Source organism: Pyrus communis, chromosome 1 (assembly GCF_963583255.1).
Source record: "Pyrus communis chromosome 1, drPyrComm1.1, whole genome shotgun sequence".
NCBI lineage: Eukaryota > Viridiplantae > Streptophyta > Magnoliopsida > Rosales > Rosaceae > Pyrus > Pyrus communis.
The window spans coordinates 23,311,085-23,330,813 of NC_084803.1; the positions used below are offsets into that span (position 1 = coordinate 23,311,085).

The window sequence follows — 19,729 nt, forward strand, 5'->3', positions numbered from 1 at the left end:
GTCCACAAAATGGTGATTAGATCCTATGGGATGCACCTCAATTCATCAAATGGACTTTTTTTAGTCATCAAATGTGTTGTTTTTCAATGCCAAATGGTGAATTGACGAAAACTTAATATATTATATATCTCTAATTTGCATAGACTAATTAGTTAGGTCAGAATTTGGAACCGATTAATTAAGGATTTTTTCTTTTATTTTTTAGTTTTAGGGAGGTGAACTAACTGTTGCTTTTTCTCACTTCCTCCAACCACAACTCATCGAACTTGTATTGACGCTGCCAAGTCTTCAGACTCTTCACACATATTTTCCCTATAAAAACCCAATAGAGACTTTCTATTCTTCACAACAGAAAAACAACAATTCAAATTGAAGACATTTACCTATAGCAGCTCCTCAAACTCAACCATGGCTACTCCCAAACTTTTCTTCACTTTGTCTTTGGTGGTGGTGCTGTCACTCTCAAGCATCCACATGAGCCAAGCTGCTCGCCACCTTTTGGACACACCAGCAGCGGCTTCTCCCCCAGCATTGGTGGTGCCTACAATTCCATCTCTGCCCAAAACTACATTGCCTCCACTGCCCTCACTACCAACAATGCCTAAAGCCACCTTGCCACCCCTGCCCTCAACCCCGTTGCCTACTCTACCAACTGTCCCAACTCTTCCAAAGGCCACTTTGCCACCATTGCCTTCCACTCAACTGCCAACTCCATTCCCAACCTCCCAAACCCCATCTTTGCCAAAACCAGCATTGCCTACTATGCCCACAACTCTACCTCCAATGCCAGCCAACCCACTTCCCAAATTCCCAACAACAATCCCTTCAATTCCCACCATTCCATCAACAATTCCAGCCATTCCATTCCTCTCCCCACCCCCGTCAAATTAAATCAACCACTCAAGAGTTCATATATCTCCAATGGATATCTTTGTGCTTACTGCTTACTACAAGCTGTCTATTTTCTTGGATATGCTAGCTGGAGTGTCTTCAGAAGTCCTGAAACATGACATGGTTCTCGTGTTTGATTCTTGCTTGTTGGAACATGTTATATGGTTCTTATGTTAGATTCTGGCTTATTATTTATGTATTCAATATACTTGTGTTGAGTGCTTGTGAGGATTGTTATTTTTCATGCCTTCTTTTCTTTGTTAATTAGGTTTTACATGTTGTATCGATATTTTGTTGCTGTATTAATTTTTATTAATTAATTATTTATAGTTTTACTTATCATGTTTTTTTTTCCTATTACAATCGATATTTTGCACTAATTTGTACAAATTAAAGGAGAGGGAGAAGGGTTTGAATCCGGAACGCAGTGAGTTGAAAGGAAAACCCTAATCACCAGAACAATCCACCACTTGCAAAGACTTATATTGTTATAATACCATCTTTCACACGCCCACAACGGAAGCATGACAATAAATATTACTACTTACAATTGAATGGTATCACTACTAATAACATTGAGGTCTTTTGTGATAAGACATAACACTTGTCGAGTTATACAAGTGATTAAGTTGAGACAATATCAATGTAATTAGTAGTGTACCGCTATTTCAATTCTAAAATCTTAATGGTATACACAATTTGAGAAAATACCTTTTTATTCTTTTAAATACAACGGCATATTAATACTGGCTATATCCAAGGGAGGGGGGCGAAACCAAAAACTCCCAAAATTTGGGCCCAAAATCTCTCCAAGGGCATGTATTTTGAGGTGGGAATTTTGCGATGTAGGATTTGGGGGTGGGAATTTGCGATTGGTGTCCACCCCAGAAAGAAATGATTGCAAGAGGGCCAGGGGACGAATTCCATGCAAACGAGCACACGGAAGGCGCAAATTCTATAGCCCAGATTAAAGGGCAGTTGGCATCAAATGGCTGAGCGCCTTTCTAGATTTTTATCCAGTGTCACGCGCCCAATGAAATCAATTTCCAGCGGCTATTTAATGTGAGGCCCAGATTTCATGACCGTGGCAATCCACCGTTTAGTTTTAAATTTTTTCCAACAGTTTTTTTTTTTATTTTTTATATCCAACGGTTTAAATCTAATTTAATCAATTTTAATGGTAAAATAAAATCCAACAACTCAAATTTAAATCAATGGTCAAAAAATATTATTAATTAATCCAAATTAGATCCAACACCAGAACTCCTCCAAAACTCTAAATACCCATCCATTTGTTCACTAATCCATAAAAAATTCAATTTTCTCATATCTCACTACCAAATTTCTTCATTCATTCCATTCTCCTATCAAATTTAGCTCATATGGCAGACAAATTGCAATAGAAACACCAATTGGCTTCCTACTGAAGATGTCACCTTATACTTAGCTTGGATATCGATCACCGAAGATGGTTCTGTTGGTTGAGCTTTGGGGAGCAACGAGTATAATAACGTCTTGTCATGGTTCCACAGATGGTGTGGATTTTAGGGAAGAGGTCAAGCCGGATGTAACGCCACTCCACGGGCAGATGGATGCGATAAACATAAGGAAGCAAGGAAAAATGGTGGAAATGATGAGTCTTCTTCTATCCAATACTCTGGTGAACTCGTGTCAATTAGTTCAACAAGGAGCAAATATAAGGGACGATAGAAGAGCAAGAATGCAATTGTTTAAAGAAGAAAAGGACGAGAAAATTATGGAGAAGGATCCACTCAAATATACTCCAAGAATTGCACAAAACCCGTACCAGGGTTTGGACACCGAATCCTATCATCTAGTCCATAGATCTCAAAAAGTGATTAGTGTCCTTCATTTTCGTTTATAGTTATTTTATTCGTGCAACATGTTCTAAGTATTCTTGTGTAATTTTTTGTTAGTCATGTAATATATGTTATTAATTTTATGTAATGTCAATGAATTGTTTGTGTTCACCATCACAATTTTTTTTCTTCAGAATTTGAATTTTGTACATCAAAATGTTTGTAAAAATAAAACAAAATAGATTATACAAAAATAATTCCAAAACTATTAGCCAAAAAACAAAATGAAAAATCAACGAAATACAAAAGCTTAACAAATTATAAAGTTGGAGGGTGAAAATTAGAGGTCTCTTACCGTTGGAGGAAATAATTGTCTAACCTCATACATATAGATGAATAGTTAAAAATACGGACTAAAATTTGGGATCTCCCACCTTTGAACTGGAGATAGCCTTCTACTAACGTGGTGGTTGGTGGGGGTGGTTTTTGGGGTGGTGGGGGCGGGGTTGGGGCGTTTGATTGTTTAAGGTCGTATAGTAATAACGATTTGCAACATTAATTATTAGCCCCATGTTTAACAAAGGGTTTTCCTTTGGAAAAGACTTGTATTGTTATTATACGATCTCCTGATTTAGGATTATGAATTCATTGAAGGTTTTTGGTTGTCTGAGCTACGTGGGGCGGGCTCCGAGTGTTATCAGTTTTCTAGGTTTTGTGCGGATTTTGTACATTTTACTCTAGTCCTTTAGAGTTGTTGTTTTTACAAGTATGTTAGAATTTGTGTTTCGTTGACGTATTTGATGTATTGTTATAATCGTTTTTGTTAATGAATCATTATTTCTTCAAAAAAAAAAAAAACCGAAAAAAGAAGAAAGAAAAACTTGCAATTATACAACCAGGCTAACTGATCTAGGCCAAGTAAGTGGTGAATTGTCTTAGTGATTAAGGTAAATGAGTCTAGAATATCGTTTGTAATAAATAAAAAAAGAAATGATCTATGGCCAAAAAAATTGAAAGATCAAAGGAGTTAAAGAAAAGTACAAAACCAAGGCAAATAACAGCCCTACCTACTTGTTCACTGACTAAATTTTCAAAGGGAGTCGCCAACTTCCCAAATTGGGGATTATATTCCAACATGGCCAGCATCCACTAACATTAACAAAAGCTATGATGTAAGCCCAATGAGAATGACCAATTTTTTCTGCTTGCTCTTGATTTGGTAAGTTCATAACCTATCATTTGATGACTCAGATGACTACTGGCATGCGTGCATGAGTTGAAGTTCTTTTGCGTCGGTTTGGTTTTGAATTTGGGAGCAATTTAAGGAGGTGAACTAACCATTTATTTTTCCCACTTCCTCCAACAACAACCCATCAAACTCGCGTATAGTATGTGCTGGCGACTTTACATGGTCTCCCCCATATTCTTGTATAAAAACCCAAAGATACTTTCGTACTCTTCGCAACAACAAAGAACATTTTAAGACATTTGCCTTTCAACTCCTCAAAGCTTTTACTTTCATCACAAGTTCAACCATGGCTTTCCCCAAGATTTTCTTCCTTCTGTTTTCAGTGGGGGTGCTATCACTTTCAAGCGTCCATATGAGCCAAGCAGCTCGCCACCTTTTGGACACGCCAGCAGCTCCACCTCCAGCATTCATCTTCCCTACAATCCCATCTCTCCCGAAGACCACAATGCCGCCATTGCCTTCAATGCCAACTCTGCCAAAAACCACATTGCCTCCGTTGCCTTTATTGCCAACACAGCCCAAGGCAACCTTGCCACCACCCCTGCCCTCAACCCCATTGCCTACACTTCCAACAGTCCCAACTCTGCCAAAGGCCACATTGCCACCATTGCCTTCTACCCAATTGCCTACTCTTCCAACTCTTCCTCCTCCAATGCCAAGCTCTCAAATTCCATCTTTGCCAAAATCACCATTGCCTACTCTTCCCACAACTCTACCGCCATTGCCAGCCAATCCACTGCCTTCAATTCCCACAACAATCCCTTCAATCCCAACTATTCCATCAACAATTCCAAGCATTCCATTTCTCTCCCCACCCCCATCAAATTAAACCACTGGAGATAATCGTATATAACCGCCATGGTTCTCCTTGATTACTACACTACTACTATCATGATCTCTTAGTTCTGTTGTATGGTGCCTTATTAATTATGTTATTGTGTCAGAGATCTTGTGTAGATGTTTTTTTTTTTTTTTTTTTTTTTTTTCTTTTAGTTTTTGAGTTTTACATATTCTGGATATCTATATTGTTGTGTTTGGATTTGTATTTTCTTGATTATACTATATTACAGGATCTGTAGAATTTATCTTACCATATGATCTTAGTTCGTAATCTTTATGATCAAGCGAGCCACTAAATTATGAAACCGAAGAGGTAGCTGAAAAAAAAATGGAGATGACAAAAAGAGTCAGGAAAGTTATAATAAATATGGAACAGGGAAAAGCGGTATTATATGATATCTTCCTACCATAACTTACGAACCTGAATTAGTATTTTTTTTTTTTTTACATGAAACTGTTAATAAGTCAAATAAAAAATGACATAAATCATTTTTCTTCTTCTGCGCATCATCATCATTTTTATTTTTGTCTATCAACTCTCTTATTTTATATGATCAAAATGCTGGAGAAAAAGGAGATGTAAAAATCATTTCACAATGCAAAAGGAAAGAAAAAGAAAGTTGGAGCAATATTTTGGTAAGGATAATTGACCTAGCATGATAAAGAAAAGATATCAAACGATAACCTCAATTATAAGGAAGTTTTAATGAAACATTTCTGGTATTGTTCACTTTTAACGAAAATGATATTTTTACTCTAAAAAGTTACTCCTGGTACTATTCACTTACAACAGTTTTTTGTTCTTTTGATTAAAACTCAAAGTTTTCAAACTCTTTTCATTAGTTTTCCCTAATTATAAAACAAGTAATTTGGAATCCACTAAAGAATGAGAAAAACCTCAAAGTTTATTGATTGAAAGTACGAAGGATAACAAATCCTAGTACCCAAAAGATGGTTTATATAATGTCTCTTAGCCCTTGACTTTCTAAGAGTTCAAACAGCAAAAGAATTACACAATACAAAATATCATAACATGTCCTAAAAACTTAAAATACTGATAAAACAGAGTAAAAGATAGGATTCAGACGGAAAAGCCCATATCACAACAAAGAGGTAAGCCAAATTTGCAAAGCATTCTTCCTGCTGCAGGATTTGCGTCTTTCAATTTGCCGCAGAGGGAACAGTAACACTCGTTAGCTTGCTTCAAAACAATTAATTATTAATAATTCTATTTGTGCACACAAAATTAACACATTTGATAACACTCTCTTAGAATGGGACCTACCATTGTATGTGGAACATACTTGTATTAGATATAGTGCACCAGCAAGTGTGAGTTTGTGTCTAAAAGCACATTTTAACAATCAAAGGCGCTTTTGAATCATAGAATTTCTTCTAATTACATGATCGAGCACTTGGATTGTGACTAAAAGTTTCAAATTGTTATTAACAAACTAATCCCTAACCCAAACATTTAATAGAAAAAAGTGTTTCTTACAAAAACAATCTTAATAAGCAAGGGGAAATTACAATTTTGTCTGCGTAGTTTAGGTCATCTTTCAAAAGGGTGTTCAAGATCCAATCTATTCCGTCCAAACCGATCAATCCAGTTCTAATTATGAGCATTGAAAATCAAATAAATTATGAAAAAAAAATTATATTATTGGCAAAACTATGTTTAATATTATGAAAATAAAGCATTAATTTTTAGCATTTAAATGTTGAAGAAAAAATCAATAGAGGAAACAAGAGTACTTTTTATAGGTATCGGGTATAAAAGTCACGTGGTGTAACATTTCACATATCATAGAACGGAGAATTTGTGTACCAGGAACACAGCCTGGTACATCAAGTGTCATAATAAATGTGGTTGGAAAAATTTCTTTTCAAATATCCAACCACTTGTATAATGACACTTGGTGTACCAAACTGTGTTCCCGACATGCTGAAAAATCTCTCTGTAGTGAATGATATGGTTGATGTGTCACACTTTAGAGTAAATTAATGAAAAGAAAATCAACGTATTATAATTTGAGTGGAATAGCAGCACCACCGACCATGTTCTAGGTACATAAAAAATATAATGGTCAAAACAAATGTGGGGAAAATAGTTTCCTTATTTAAACGAATAGTGTTAAAAAAAAAATTTTTTTTTTTTTTTTTTTGGTCAATGAATAGAGTTAGAATTGGAGTTCGGATCCTTATCGGATCCTCTTTGTGAGGATCCCGGGAATCTGTGAATTGTGTCCGTTAATCTTATATCGTGTGGTCAAAAATCATTTTAAATATTTTTATCTAAAAATAAATATAAACAATACTTGATAAAAACTGACCGCACGATGTAGGTTGAACAAACACGTTTCATGGATCCCCATGATCCTCACCAAAAGGATCCGGAGAGGATCCTGTTGGTTAGAACTGATCAGTGTTCACTCGTGAAATGACACGGAAAGTTTGTCAATGTTAACATGAACTATCATACATAGTACAACAGAGAGATTGAGAAGATATGTGAAACCGAACAGAAAAAATCGTGAAAAGTAACAGCCTCGCGAGCACTCTTACACATGAATATACATACATACCACTCAGGAGATGCAAGAAATTAAATACCACTACAGTAGTAGAGAGCCATGACTATGATCAATATATCTAATCTCGAGTGGTTTAATTTAGTGATGGGATGAGGAATGGAATAATTGGAATTGTAGATGGAAGAGTGGGGATTGAAGACTGTTGTTGGCAAAGGAGGCCGAGTTGTGAGCAGAGTAGGCAATGCAGGTTTTGGCAAAGATGGGATTTGGGAGGTTGGGAATGGAGTTGGCAATTGAGTGGAGGGCAATGGTGGCAATGTGGTATTTGGAAGAGTTGTGAAGGTTGGGACGGTTGGTAGAGTACCCAACGGGGTTGAGGGGAGGGGTGGCAATGTGGCCTTGGGAAATGTTGGTAGTGAAGGCAATGGAGGCATATTGTAATTTTAGGCAGAGATAGAATTGTAGGCACCGCCAGCGCTGGGGGAGGAGCCACTGCTGGTGTGTTCAAAAGGTGGCGTGCGACTTGGCTCTTATTAATGCTTGAGAGTGACAACACCGCCGTCAAGGACAAAGAAGAAAAGCTTGGATAATGCCATGGTGGAGCATAAGGAGCTGGTAATTAATGAACTAGACAAAGGGAGGCTGCAGATAGTTTGATAAGTTGTGGTTGGAGGAAGTGGGAAAAAACATTCGTTAGTTAACCACCCTAACTCATTCGGTTCCAAACTTCAAATCCAACCAAACACCAGCACAAATATCATGAGACCCGCATCTTGGTGTTGTTGGCATGGCAAAGAAAGTCCATTTCATGACTTGAGCAGCTAAACGGTATGTCATGTGTCACACGGTATTTTTTTTAAATGAAAGTAATTACCAAACGAGTTTTCAGTTTTCAAAAAGTTGAAAACTAAAAATTAAATAACAAAATGGTTATCAAACAACCTCGTAAAAAACGTGTTCTAGAATTTCCTAAACTACGCATGCTGAGATTGTACTTCCAACTCAGAAATCGAGATGATGTTAGATTTTTTATAGAAAATTATCTAATGGGGACTCTAGAACTTAGCAAGAACTTGAACAAGGCATGAACGAGAAATTGAAAAGGCTAGAGTCAACAAAAATCTTGGCAGCCCTAGTCGCCTCTTCATTTGATCGTTACTGCTTCCTCCCCTCCATACATAAAGGTGCAAATAAGTTAAATATACCAATGTCTCATTTATTTTCTTCTGCTTCGTTTCTTTAGAACGATAAATTAGACTCCCCCACAAGCAAGTTGACGATATTGTCTCTTTGGAAAACAGTTTTTCCTTAATCTGTTGCTGAAAATTTTATATACGTATAGGGGTCAAATTTGCCAATCTCAGAGTTATCATCCTCATCATTTTCAAATTAACCATATCATTGGCATTATCTAGTAACCTTTGCATTTTGGCCTCTCATCTATCTACTTGAGTTGTATAATCAATAAAACGATACTGCATGCACGTAGTCACTGACATGTTCATAAGCATTACATAGTTAAATCATAGCCAAATAATTGCTAAGTATTATTCATGAATCGTAATACAATGGTAACAATAATTCATAAAAACACACAACAATAGATATCAAGAAGATAGAACCCCAAAAAAATTGTGAAAAAAAAAGAAAAAAAAAAGAAAGAGAAGATCCTCACAATCTCACAAAACAAGTTGGATATTAGCGCTAGTAAGCATGGAGATTGTAGAACCATCCAGTAGATCTAAGAAATTGGATAGTCGCACTAGTACGCATGGAGAACCATGCATGGCATTGATATCTCAAGTGGTTTAATTAATTTGATGGGGGTGGGGAGAGGAATGGAATGGTCGGAATTGTTGATGGACTAGTGGGGTTTGAAGGGATTGTTGGAAGTGGGTTGGCCGGCAATGGGGGTAGGGTTGTGGGGAGAGTAGGCAATGTTGATTTAGGCAAAGATGGGAATTGGGAGGTTGGGAATGGAGGCAGAGTGGTGGCCAATTGAGTAGAAGGTAATGGTGGCAATGTAGCCTTTGGAAGCATCGGGACAGTTGGTAGAGTAGGAAATGAGGTGGAGGGCAGGGGTGGCAAGGTAGCCTTGGGAAGTGTTGGTAGTGAGGGCAATGGAGGCAATGTAGTTTTGGGTAGAGATGGAATTGTAGGCACCGTCAATACTGGTGGTGGAGCTGCTGGTGTGTCTAATAGGTGGCGAGCTGCTTGGCTCATATGGGTGCTTGAGATCGACAACACCACGATCAAAGACAAGATGGAGAAAAGCTAGGGAATAGCCATGGTTGATTTAAATGAGCTTCTAGGCAAATTTCTTAATTAAAATGTTGTCTCTCGTTGTAAATAATGAAAAGTATCTGCTGGGATTTTATAGGGAAATGTGTGAAGACTATTAGGACTTGGGAAGCATGCTGTGCATGAGTTTGATGAGTTGTGGTTGGAGGAATTGACAAAAGGCAACAGTTGGTTCACCACGCATTACTTAAATTGGTTCCAAATTCAAAATAAAACTAACTCAAAAAATGGCATAAGCTCACGCCAACCCAACTCATCATTTAATTGGTAATCCACATTCCAATAGGCAATAGGCTGACTAACAAGGTTTGAACTCTAGAGAAGCAGAAATTTCATTCAACTAGCTACATAATTAAGTAGGAAGTTCATGCTTGCAGGACTAATAAAGCAAGAACGGTCAGTATCAACACAAGCAAGTACACCTCATGGTCATCATTTTGAGCATTACATAGCCTTGAAAAGGTACTCATTGACAATATGATTTGCTTGTTGACCGAACATAAATTAAGCGAGCTTGTATTTATATGGAGAAAATGTATACCTCGCTTCCTACACCCAGTAAACTTAATTTTGACCTTCTACTATTTTTCTCCCCCAACAAATCGCAAATCAAGCTAATGCATCCATCTCTCTCAAATCTACACCATCAAGTAAATCAAGTAATTACTAATTTCAATCCACACTTTGGTTCTGAGATAGAATTGTGACGAAATTGCTGATTTGAATGATCATTCACTAGTAGAAAAAACAACTTGCACGACGAAAAAATTTTTATCACCTAACTAGCACTTGTGCGACGAAAACATAGATTGGTTGCGCAAAAATGACAGGATACCAAAAAAAAAAAAAAAAAAAAAAAAAACCTTTATGCGACAAAAATATTCGTCACATAAGGATACTTAGTGCGACGAATACGTGTGTTCATTGTTCAAGAAAAAGCGGGAAAAAATTTTTCCGCCAAATGTTTCTGTGACGAATCTTTTCACATATTCGTCGCGTAAAGTTTCACTAAAAACGGTCAGATACCCATTAAATGCTCCCATTTAGTGCGCATTTTGCGCTACCTAAACTCCGAGCTCACCCAACTGACTAATTTCCGATGGTCGATTCGGTTCCTAATTCAATGAAAAGTTGCGAGGGAGAAGGCTCTCGTGAAGGGAAAGGTAAAAAAGAAATTTATTGTTGAATTAGTTGTCTTATATTTGATATGGTTGAAATTATTTTTTTTAATAGTCTATTACTTTTAAAATTTTGTGGTAGAAAAAGAAATAAGGAAAGCTGTGTTGCGAATAGAGAGGTACCATCATAACCGATTGCCCTCCTTTGAAGAAAAAAGTAGAGTTGATGCATACGCCGAACTTAGGTTTGATATTGGGGGTTTGGTGCGGAACCAATGATCTACCAAGTTTAAGTCTTGAAAAATGGTGCCTGAGGAGTTGAAGAAGTCCAAGGTGGGGGAGTTATGGGTAAGTTTGTATTAAACAATGTATAAATATTTTTGTTAAAAAGTAGTATTTTTTTAAATTACTAATTTATTTTTATTGGCACATTGGGATGTTGATGAAACCGATGAGAAGCAGCGGAATTATCTGGATGACCTTTTCAAGATGCATTTCCGGCGGAGCATGCAGGAGTTCCCGATGCCCCTGCTGATGCCTCGAAGGAGGAGGATAAAGGAAGTATTTGTGAAAACTAGTTCATTTGGTGCGACAAAGATGAAACCGTTGCACTTTCATCTTCGCGACCACTGTGTTTATTTGTTGCACAAAGTCTTTTTTCACGATCTTCACACGACAGATTTTGCGCTACGAAGTTTTTGTCGCTTTGACATTTGTGCGATGGGGATAAGCTTTGCATGATCAATTCATGTTCGTCGCGCTAAATGTTAAACGTAGTACTGATTCAACATTTAGGGTTGAAAAAATTTGAAACTTTTTTTAGTTTTGGATTGAAAAAACATGGACGGTCATTCAAATTGTTTGGCCTCGGTGCACCAAATGTTCTTGAGACGTTCAATAAAGCGCTGTTGAACATCATCCAAAGTAGTGTTGTTCGGCTGTTGACTACAGAACCTTCCTATATATGTGTACTGGTGATGGTTTGTGAAACACGGTATGAAACCACAAACTTTTAAGAGAACTAACAAAAAGACAAGCAACGCTTGAAAATTTCGCTCGCATACCTTATTTGGATCTCTCTAAACGTTTTTCGTGGTCATCTATTTTTCAAAATTTTATATCAATGCCCAAAGTGCAAAGTGGAATCCGGGAAGAGGTTCGGGTAGTGTTTAAGGGTTTGAATACTTTGAAGAGATGAGTGTCAATTTTTCTCTTCTGCTCTTGGTCTATCTGCTCTCTCTTGGGTCCCTCGATACTCTTTCTGCTTTCGGTTTTCATGCTCCTTGGTCTATTTGCTCTCCAAGAATTCATATTGCACTCCCTCATAGTATAAACTATAAAAATAAAGAAAGGCCTGGTTCGGATAAAGAATCTACTTGTCTCTCATTTATGATTAACGTATCTTTATTGTACAAATATCATAATTAGAATTGTTCATTCTTTTTATTATCCTTTAAAGATCTGTTGACCATAAAAACTACCAAGCCTACATGGCGTACAGGCCGAATAATTAATAAGCTAACTACGTCCTTTGGTTGCATTCGGGGCTAGCCAACTCGTCGGCCAAGTTCGGCCAGGGAGTAAAATATGTTGAAGTGGTGTTGGGCGCGCTGTTAACTTCTTGATCTCGCAACTGCGGCCAAGGAAGGAACACGTCTCGGCCTTCGGGTTCCAGAGCCTAAAGACAAGGTTGTTAGTTCTACGAAGTTCAATTTCAAATTCGGTTTTCAATGTGCCGAATGTAGTAACCTGGTAACACCTCATTTCGTAGAAAAGGCTGATGAGATGACCTCTACCAACAAAGACTTGAAAATCATTGTTGGCCAGGACTTGGATAAATAACCAATCAATCTTGAAGCAGTGCTGTCTATCCAAACTGAAGGTGCTCCTCGGTCGGCTGATTCTACGACTCTAGTGTTGTCTATCCAAACTGAAGATGTTGCTGGTTGCTTTCACAATGCTGTCTATCCAAACTGAAGATGTGTTGGCGAGAAGAATGGGGAAGAGGAAAAAATCTCAAGGTTGTGGAGAAGTTTTGTGCAGGATAATTCGTGTGTTGATTTAAAGGGGCGTCCTCTATTGCAAAGCACTTGTATTTATAGCATTCATATTCTCTACTTGGCACAACTTGATAATTTTGCAAAGTCCAACTGCAACTCAAACTCGTGGAAAGAAAATTGATCCATGTGAGAGGGCTATCCTTCAGACTGCTATCCGTGCCTTCTCAAACAAAACAAAAGCCTATCAAGGTTTATCACATCATCATCAGAACTCCATCAGTAACCTTGCTTCATCCCATTAAGACTCCCAATGCAACTATAAAGCCTTCTTTTTCCATGATGTCTGTCCAAGTGCAACCATATATGCAAAGTAAATTACAATTTAATTGCAATATCAGCTAACCACTTGAGATACCATCTTCCACCAAATACCACTTTGTATCAGGAGTCCTAATGATGCATGACTCACGTGGCCAAAGCAATACCACAAAAGAAAAACATATTCTCCAGTATCCTATTTTGCATGCCTACTCTTTGTGCTCTATATGACATATAGATAATTTTAATATCTCGTTTAATAGATAAATATATGATTTAAAAATCATAATTTTATCCTTTAAATAATAATTAAATATTATCTTAGCAAATCCAACAGTTTAAAATTCACTCATTCAACAGCCTCGAATGCCTACGTCTGTATTGTAAAATCGGGTCCAAACATTGTCTTCCAATTTCCTTGAGCTTCGACTTGCGCAGTCGAATGGTTGAGGAAATTAAAGTTTTAAAGCTAGGTCGCAGAACTTTTAAATTCATTTTTCGACTTTGGTTCTTCAAGCTTCTCGGTCGAAAAGGACAAGACCGAAAAAATAATATCACCGAGCTTGGTGAAAGAACAAATAACCCTTGATCATCGAATTCATATCCTAAGCAATGCATCGAACTATCGTAACTTTCTCGGCCTGGTGCAATTAGAAAATTTCTTGGACCAAGTGACTAGCTCTCTAGTCACCACTTCGCAAAGCTGATCGACGCCAGTTGTAAGAGTTGAAAATAGTGGTGGAAAATAATGATCAATAGTCTGAGGTAACCCAGCCTAATCCTGCAGTTCAACTCAAGAAGTGTGATCAAGTTAACTTATGCATGCTCACAGCAGTTAAGTATCAGCTTCCACCAGCACGACGTCAGTGATCATGATGACAACATCCCATGCAATTCAATGATGAAATCTAAGCCCTGGAGGAAATCGCAGAATTAGTTATTGTAATCTAGGCCCTGAATCGAGTTGACCGTCGGACAAAAAATTAAAATTCGAATAACTGATATCCACAGCGAACGTTCAAGATTGACATCGACGCCACCGAATGGTCTGATACCACCGAACTCGGCACATGTTGCATGATCTCTATCCAACACCAAAACTCTATGTGCATACTGCGTGTCGGCAACCCCAAAAGTCAAAGAGGACATATACATATGAACATATATTATCTTGGCCCTCCAACCGAATGAGAAATTACTTTTTCCTCTCAACAAGTGCAGCCATACGCAAAGACCCAATAATCAAGTTTCCAAACGTGTAGGACTCGACTGAACGTAATTTTGAAGATGAGTGACATGATCATTATGGCCGAATACCAACCAACAAACCTCACCTCATTGAGATCCATGGTCGTGTAGACCCACCGAATGAGAAATCCAACTCCATCAAATTTCTCTTCCTAACTCTCGGCCTTTGAAATCCACTGCCTTGCTTCACTTACCCTCGGCCTAAACGACCGAAAGTTTTTTTTTTTATTTTAGTTTTGTACGAGGTCAAGATGTTCGTTGCCCCTCCTATTTTCTTATGCATCATTGGCTCAAACAGCCAGACGGATAATAATATATATATATATATAATAAAATTTAAAAAAAAAAAAAAAACTGAAATCTAACATACAGGAATAATTGTGACATCCCACATCGCCCAGGGGACTGATCCTTAAATGTATATTCTCATTCCTACCTAGCACGAGGCCTTTTGGGAGCTCACTGGCTTCAGGTTCCGTAGGAACTCCGAAGTTAAGTGAGAAGGGGGCTAGAGCAATCCCATGATGGGTGACCCACTGGGAAGTTGCTCGTGAGTTCCCAAAAACAAAACCGTGAGGGAATGGTAAGCCCAAAGCGGACAATATCGTGCTACGGTGGTGGAGCGGGCCCGGGAAGTGATCCGCCCCGGGCTGGGATGTGACAATTTGGTATCAGAGCCTAACCCTGGTCGTGGTGTGCCGACGAGGACGTCGGGCCCCTAAGGGGGGTGGATTGTGACATCCCACATCGCCCAGGGGACTGATCCTTAAATGTATATTCTCATTCCTACCTAGCACAAGGCCTTTTGGGAGCTCACTGGCTTCGGGTTCCATAGGAACTCCGAAGTTAAGCGAGAAGGGGGCTAAAGCAATCCCATGATGGGTGATCCACTGGGAAGTTGCTCGTGAGTTCCTAAAAACAAAACCGTGAGGGAATGGTAAGCCCAAAGCGGACAATATCGTGCTACGGTGGTGGAGCGAGCCCAGGAAGTGATCCGCCCCGGGTTGGGATGTGACAATAATAGTGGCCGATCCATGAGAAGGAGGAAGCCAACAATGTTTTATTCCTAGTTAAGATCTTTTCATATTAAAATTCTCAATTTGATTTCGCTTTAGGCCGAATAAAAAATAATCTCCAAATACTTTTGACTTGGCGAAATTTGTTTTAATCTCGGCCACCGAATGTGTTGAACAATTATCAAGCCTCTCAGGCATAATAATTTTGCCAATCTTGACTTTAACTCGAATAACTCAACCTAACAGGATTGCTCCACATCGGTTTTATCGCCAATAACCATATCAACTGTCATGGTTTCGATGTCTAAGATCACATCTCCAATTACGATATCAATTGATGTGGTTTTTCCGTCTGAAGCTGTGTATCGGGCCTTGTTCGTCATTGGAACACTCCTTTGACGAACTCAAAAACTTGAACTTTTTCTTCTAGGCCTACCAAACTTTCAGCCTCGACCTCAAAAATTGGTGGTTTAGGTTTTCTTCGGCCGACTTGACAATTTTCTTAGGCTGAAGTTTGATTGTGGCCGGAGGAAAATTGCACCTGCCTTTTGATCCAACCATTCTTCAAATGGAATTGATTTGTATCCAAAACCTAAAATTGTTTTCTTATCAAACCACTCATAAACTCGAGTTCTATCTTCATTTAACCATTGATCATGTAAGCTATGATGAACTTTCACCTTTATAATTTGAGAGAAAGATTTTTGCCTTTCTTCACATGCTTTAAGAATCTGTTTCGCATGAAGTTGAACTAGGAATGCGTCCAATCAGCTGAACGAAGCCGGATTAACATCTTGATATATCATATGAACTTCGTAGTTTTAGCACGGGGTCCCACTGGGCATGCCAAAATGTTGACCCTAAAAACTACCAAGCCTACGTGGCGCGCAGGTCAAGTAATTAATAAGCTAACTACGCCCTTCGGTTGCATGCAAGGCATGCCAACTCGTCGGTCGAGTTTGGTCGGGGAGTAAAATATGTTGATGTGATGTTGGGCGCACTGCTAACTTCTTGATCTCGCGACTGAGGCCGAGGAAGGAACACGTCTCAGCCTTCGGGTTCTAGAGCCTGAAGATAAGGTTGCTAGTTCTGCGAAGTACAATTTCAAATTCAGCTTTCAATGTGCCAAATGTAGTAACCTGGTAACACCTTACTTCGCCGAGAAGACTGATGAGATGACCTCTACCAATAAGGACTCGAAAATCCTTGTTGACTGAGACTTGAATAAATAACCAGTCGGTCTCAAAGCAGTGCTGTCTATCCAAAATGAAAGTCCTCCTCAGTCGGCTAATTCTACAGCTCCAATGCTGCCTATCCAAACTGAAGATGTCACACGTTGCCTTCACAGTGTTGTCTATCCAAACTGAAGATGTGCTGGCGAGAAGAAAAGGGAAGAGGAAAAAATCTCAGGGTTGTTGAGAAGCTTTGCACAGGGCAATTTGTGTGTTGATTTGGAAGGGCGTCCTCTGTTGCAAAGCACTTGTATTTATAGCATTCATATTCACTGCTTGGCACGACTTGATAATTTTGCAAAGTCCAACTGCAACTCAAACTTGCGGAAAGAAAATTGATCCGTATCAGAGGGCTATCCATCAGACTGCTATATGTGCCTTCTCAAACAAAACAAAAGCCTATCAAAGCTTATCACATCAACTCCATCAGTAACCTTGCTTTATCCCATTAAGACTCCCAATGCGACTATAAAGCCTTCTTTTTCCATGATGTCTATCCAGGTGCAACCATACATGCAAAGTAAATTACAATTTAATTGCAATATCAGCTAATCACTTGAGATACCATCTTCCACCAAATACCACTTTGTACCAGGAATCCTAATGATGCATGACTCACGTGGTCAAAGCAATACCACAAAAGAAAAACATATTCTCCAATATCCTATTTTGCATGCCTACTCGCTGTGCTCTAGATGACATATAGATAATTTTAATATCTCATTTAAGAGATAAATATATGATTAAAAAATCATAATGTTATCCTTTAAATAATAATTAAAAATTATCTTAGCAAATCCAACAAATTAAAATTCGCTCATTCAACGGCCTCGAATGCCTAGGCCGATATTGTAAAATCAAGCCCAAACAAGATCATATGTGCAAAAAATTATTCAATTTGAAGATCGTTTAGTTATTCACATGTATAAAAAAAATGGACGATTCATCATATGAGGATGCTACTTAATAACAAATTTGTCGATCAGTTTGACACGGATGACTAGCTAAATGATCTCCAAATTTTTTTGCATATAATCTTTGAAAGATAAAAAAGAATAAACAGCTCTAATAATAATATTTGTATAATAAAAATACATTAATTATAAATGGAAGACAAGTAAATTCCACCGTTGAACACAATCAGTGTCGTTATGGAAAATTCTGGAACAAAGTTAGCGCTTTATATGGGAACGTGCTATCAGTCATCTTCTACCATGGTCAAAGATAAGAAAGGAGACAAAACACTTTTTGTTAGTGGACAATTAATCAAAAATTATAATAGTAGATTCTAACTAAGTGGGCATCATATTCTATAGAAATATTAATATAATCTGAATAATTAACTGCATATATGTTTAGGACATGCATTGCTACAGAATTAATGGTTTAGACCACACAGTGACTCGGAAAAATAAATAATTTTTCTTTCCTTTCCTAATAATCTAATAAACTTGCATTATTGAGCACCCTAGTAGGAAATAAACAGTTACAAGCCAAAATTATCAATAATTCCCAGAGCCACATCACAAATATGCTTCAATCCCTCCTCTCTTCTTGCAAGTTCTGGAGGATAAGCCAAACCTGGGTACCTTTTGAAAGCATTGTGGCAGGCATTTGGGTAGTCAGCTGCTGCAGTGATGTGCATGTAAGCATAATCATAAGACTCTGAACCTAAATCCTGCACTGAAGCTTGAAGGGCATCACCGACGTAGCCGTACTTGTCGGCGCACTCCTTGATGACCTTCTTCAAGTTTGTGTCATTGATGCTTGAGCTGATTAGCTGAGAGGACAAGTACGATGAGGTGGCAGTTGCGTTTGCCATTCCAATCCCAACCATAATAACTGCCAACCCCTTTGTGTCTGCATTTATGCTTGTGGGAACAGATTTGAGGCTTGAGACGCAAAGGCCATAGTACTTGGTGTTTTTGCATGCGTTCTGGATCAGGGTTGAGTCAGCTTGGATGAGAAAATTAGGGTTTTGGCGAGGAAATGCAACTGTGAGAAGAAAGAGCAAGAAAATAGTAGAACTCATCTGAGAGGATTAATGTAATTTTCTTTGACTCTAGATTTTGCTATGGAGGAAGAAAAAGGGGAGGAAAGCCAGATAAAAGGATTCAAAGGAATTTTAATGTTTTACTTATTTTTCTATGGTTGCAAATTGCAATGTGAGAGGTCAGAGATGTAGGTGCTTTCACTTTGTGTGTCGAATGAGCTGTGTATATAATTAAAGAGGAAGGGGCACTATTTGACAGGAGGCTATGAAACCATGCTATGCATTGAGGCCTTATTTGGCAGAAACCTAAATGCCAAAACATGAGTCACGGGTCACAGATGAACAACAGTTGAGGCTCTCAATCCAATCTTCTCTTTTAGCGTTTGATACATGGGAAGGGACGGAATGCAGTGGGATAAGGTGTTCCGTCCCACGTTTGGTGAGTCAAAAACAGTGGAACCCGATGTCCCACAGAACGAGTTTTGGCTGAATTTTTGTTCCATCTCATCCCCTGAAACGACTCGTTCCACCTTCGTGGAACACAAAATTATAACATTTTTGATAAAAATGCCCCTTATCTTTTTCAATATTTACACCATCTAAAACAAACCCTAATACACCTTCCTCCTCATCCTGTCCCATAGCCACCGACTGCACCCAGCCAGCAAGCAGCAGCACGGAGCCACTTCCACCCGTAGCCTTCTCTCTCTTCCTCGCGCGCCCCCACCCTCCGCCGTCTCCTTTCTCCCTCTCCTCCCACCTGTCCCCGCTGCCTCTCTTCTGCTGCATTGCTTCCTTAGCAACTCCTCTCCCTCACCGCCATACGACGTTTCACCACCCCCCCCCCCACGTGGCCGCTTCATCCTTATCACGAAACCCTGGAGCAGGAGATCTATAAATCGATTCGTCGTCCTGGCACCATCTCCAAGGCTAGGACTTACGCCGATGTCAACGTGATCCGACCCAAGGACTACTGGGACTACGAGTCCCTCGCTGTCCAATGGGGGTAATAAACTGATGAAAATCTCTTGTTCTTGTTTGGATTGTGAGAAAATTGAGGAAAATCTGGTTTATGGTGGGAAAATTGAATTTTGATGAATAAATGTTTTTGCTTTTTTGAATTAATTGTGATTAATGTATAGGGAGCAGGGTGATTATGAGGTGGTGAA

At 38.7% G+C, this 19,729-nt stretch overlaps 3 protein-coding genes across 3 annotated transcripts; 1 reads left to right on the plus strand and 2 right to left on the minus strand.

Moving 5' to 3' along the window:
* Window positions 1-383: 383 nt before the first annotated feature.
* Window positions 384-860, minus strand: LOC137724925 (uncharacterized). Its single transcript, XM_068463565.1, has 2 exons — window positions 779-860; window positions 384-676 (listed from the first exon to the last, which is right to left on the minus strand). Exons 1-2 carry the CDS (start codon window positions 858-860, stop codon window positions 384-386), a joined length of 375 nt encoding a protein of 124 aa, XP_068319666.1.
* An 8,317-nt stretch (window positions 861-9,177) lies between these two features.
* LOC137724929 (uncharacterized) lies at window positions 9,178-9,612 on the plus strand. Its single transcript, XM_068463568.1, has 2 exons — window positions 9,178-9,316; window positions 9,362-9,612. The coding sequence occupies exons 1-2, from the start codon at window positions 9,178-9,180 to the stop codon at window positions 9,610-9,612; spliced, it is 390 nt and encodes a 129-aa protein (XP_068319669.1).
* An 8,275-nt stretch (window positions 9,613-17,887) lies between these two features.
* LOC137728354 (cell wall / vacuolar inhibitor of fructosidase 2-like) lies at window positions 17,888-18,757 on the minus strand. The gene has a single exon (XM_068467167.1). The coding sequence runs from the start codon at window positions 18,597-18,599 to the stop codon at window positions 18,054-18,056; it is 546 nt and encodes a 181-aa protein (XP_068323268.1). The 5' UTR covers window positions 18,600-18,757; the 3' UTR covers window positions 17,888-18,053.
* Window positions 18,758-19,729: the final 972 nt, after the last annotated feature.

Coding starts and splice junctions, on each gene's coding strand:
- LOC137724925 (XM_068463565.1), bottom strand. CDS start 860: ATGGCTGGAATTGTTGATGGAATGGTGGGAATTGAAGGGATTGTTGTT. Junction 677..778: donor TGGGTTGGCTGGCATTGGAG/GTAGAGTTGTGG, acceptor ATGGTGGCAAAG/TGGCCTTTGGAAGAGTTGGG.
- LOC137724929 (XM_068463568.1), top strand. CDS start 9,178: ATGGTCGGAATTGTTGATGGACTAGTGGGGTTTGAAGGGATTGTTGGA. Junction 9,317..9,361: donor TTGGGAGGTTGGGAATGGAG/GCAGAGTGGTGG, acceptor GTGGCAATGTAG/CCTTTGGAAGCATCGGGACA.
- LOC137728354 (XM_068467167.1), bottom strand. CDS start 18,599: ATGAGTTCTACTATTTTCTTGCTCTTTCTTCTCACAGTTGCATTTCCT.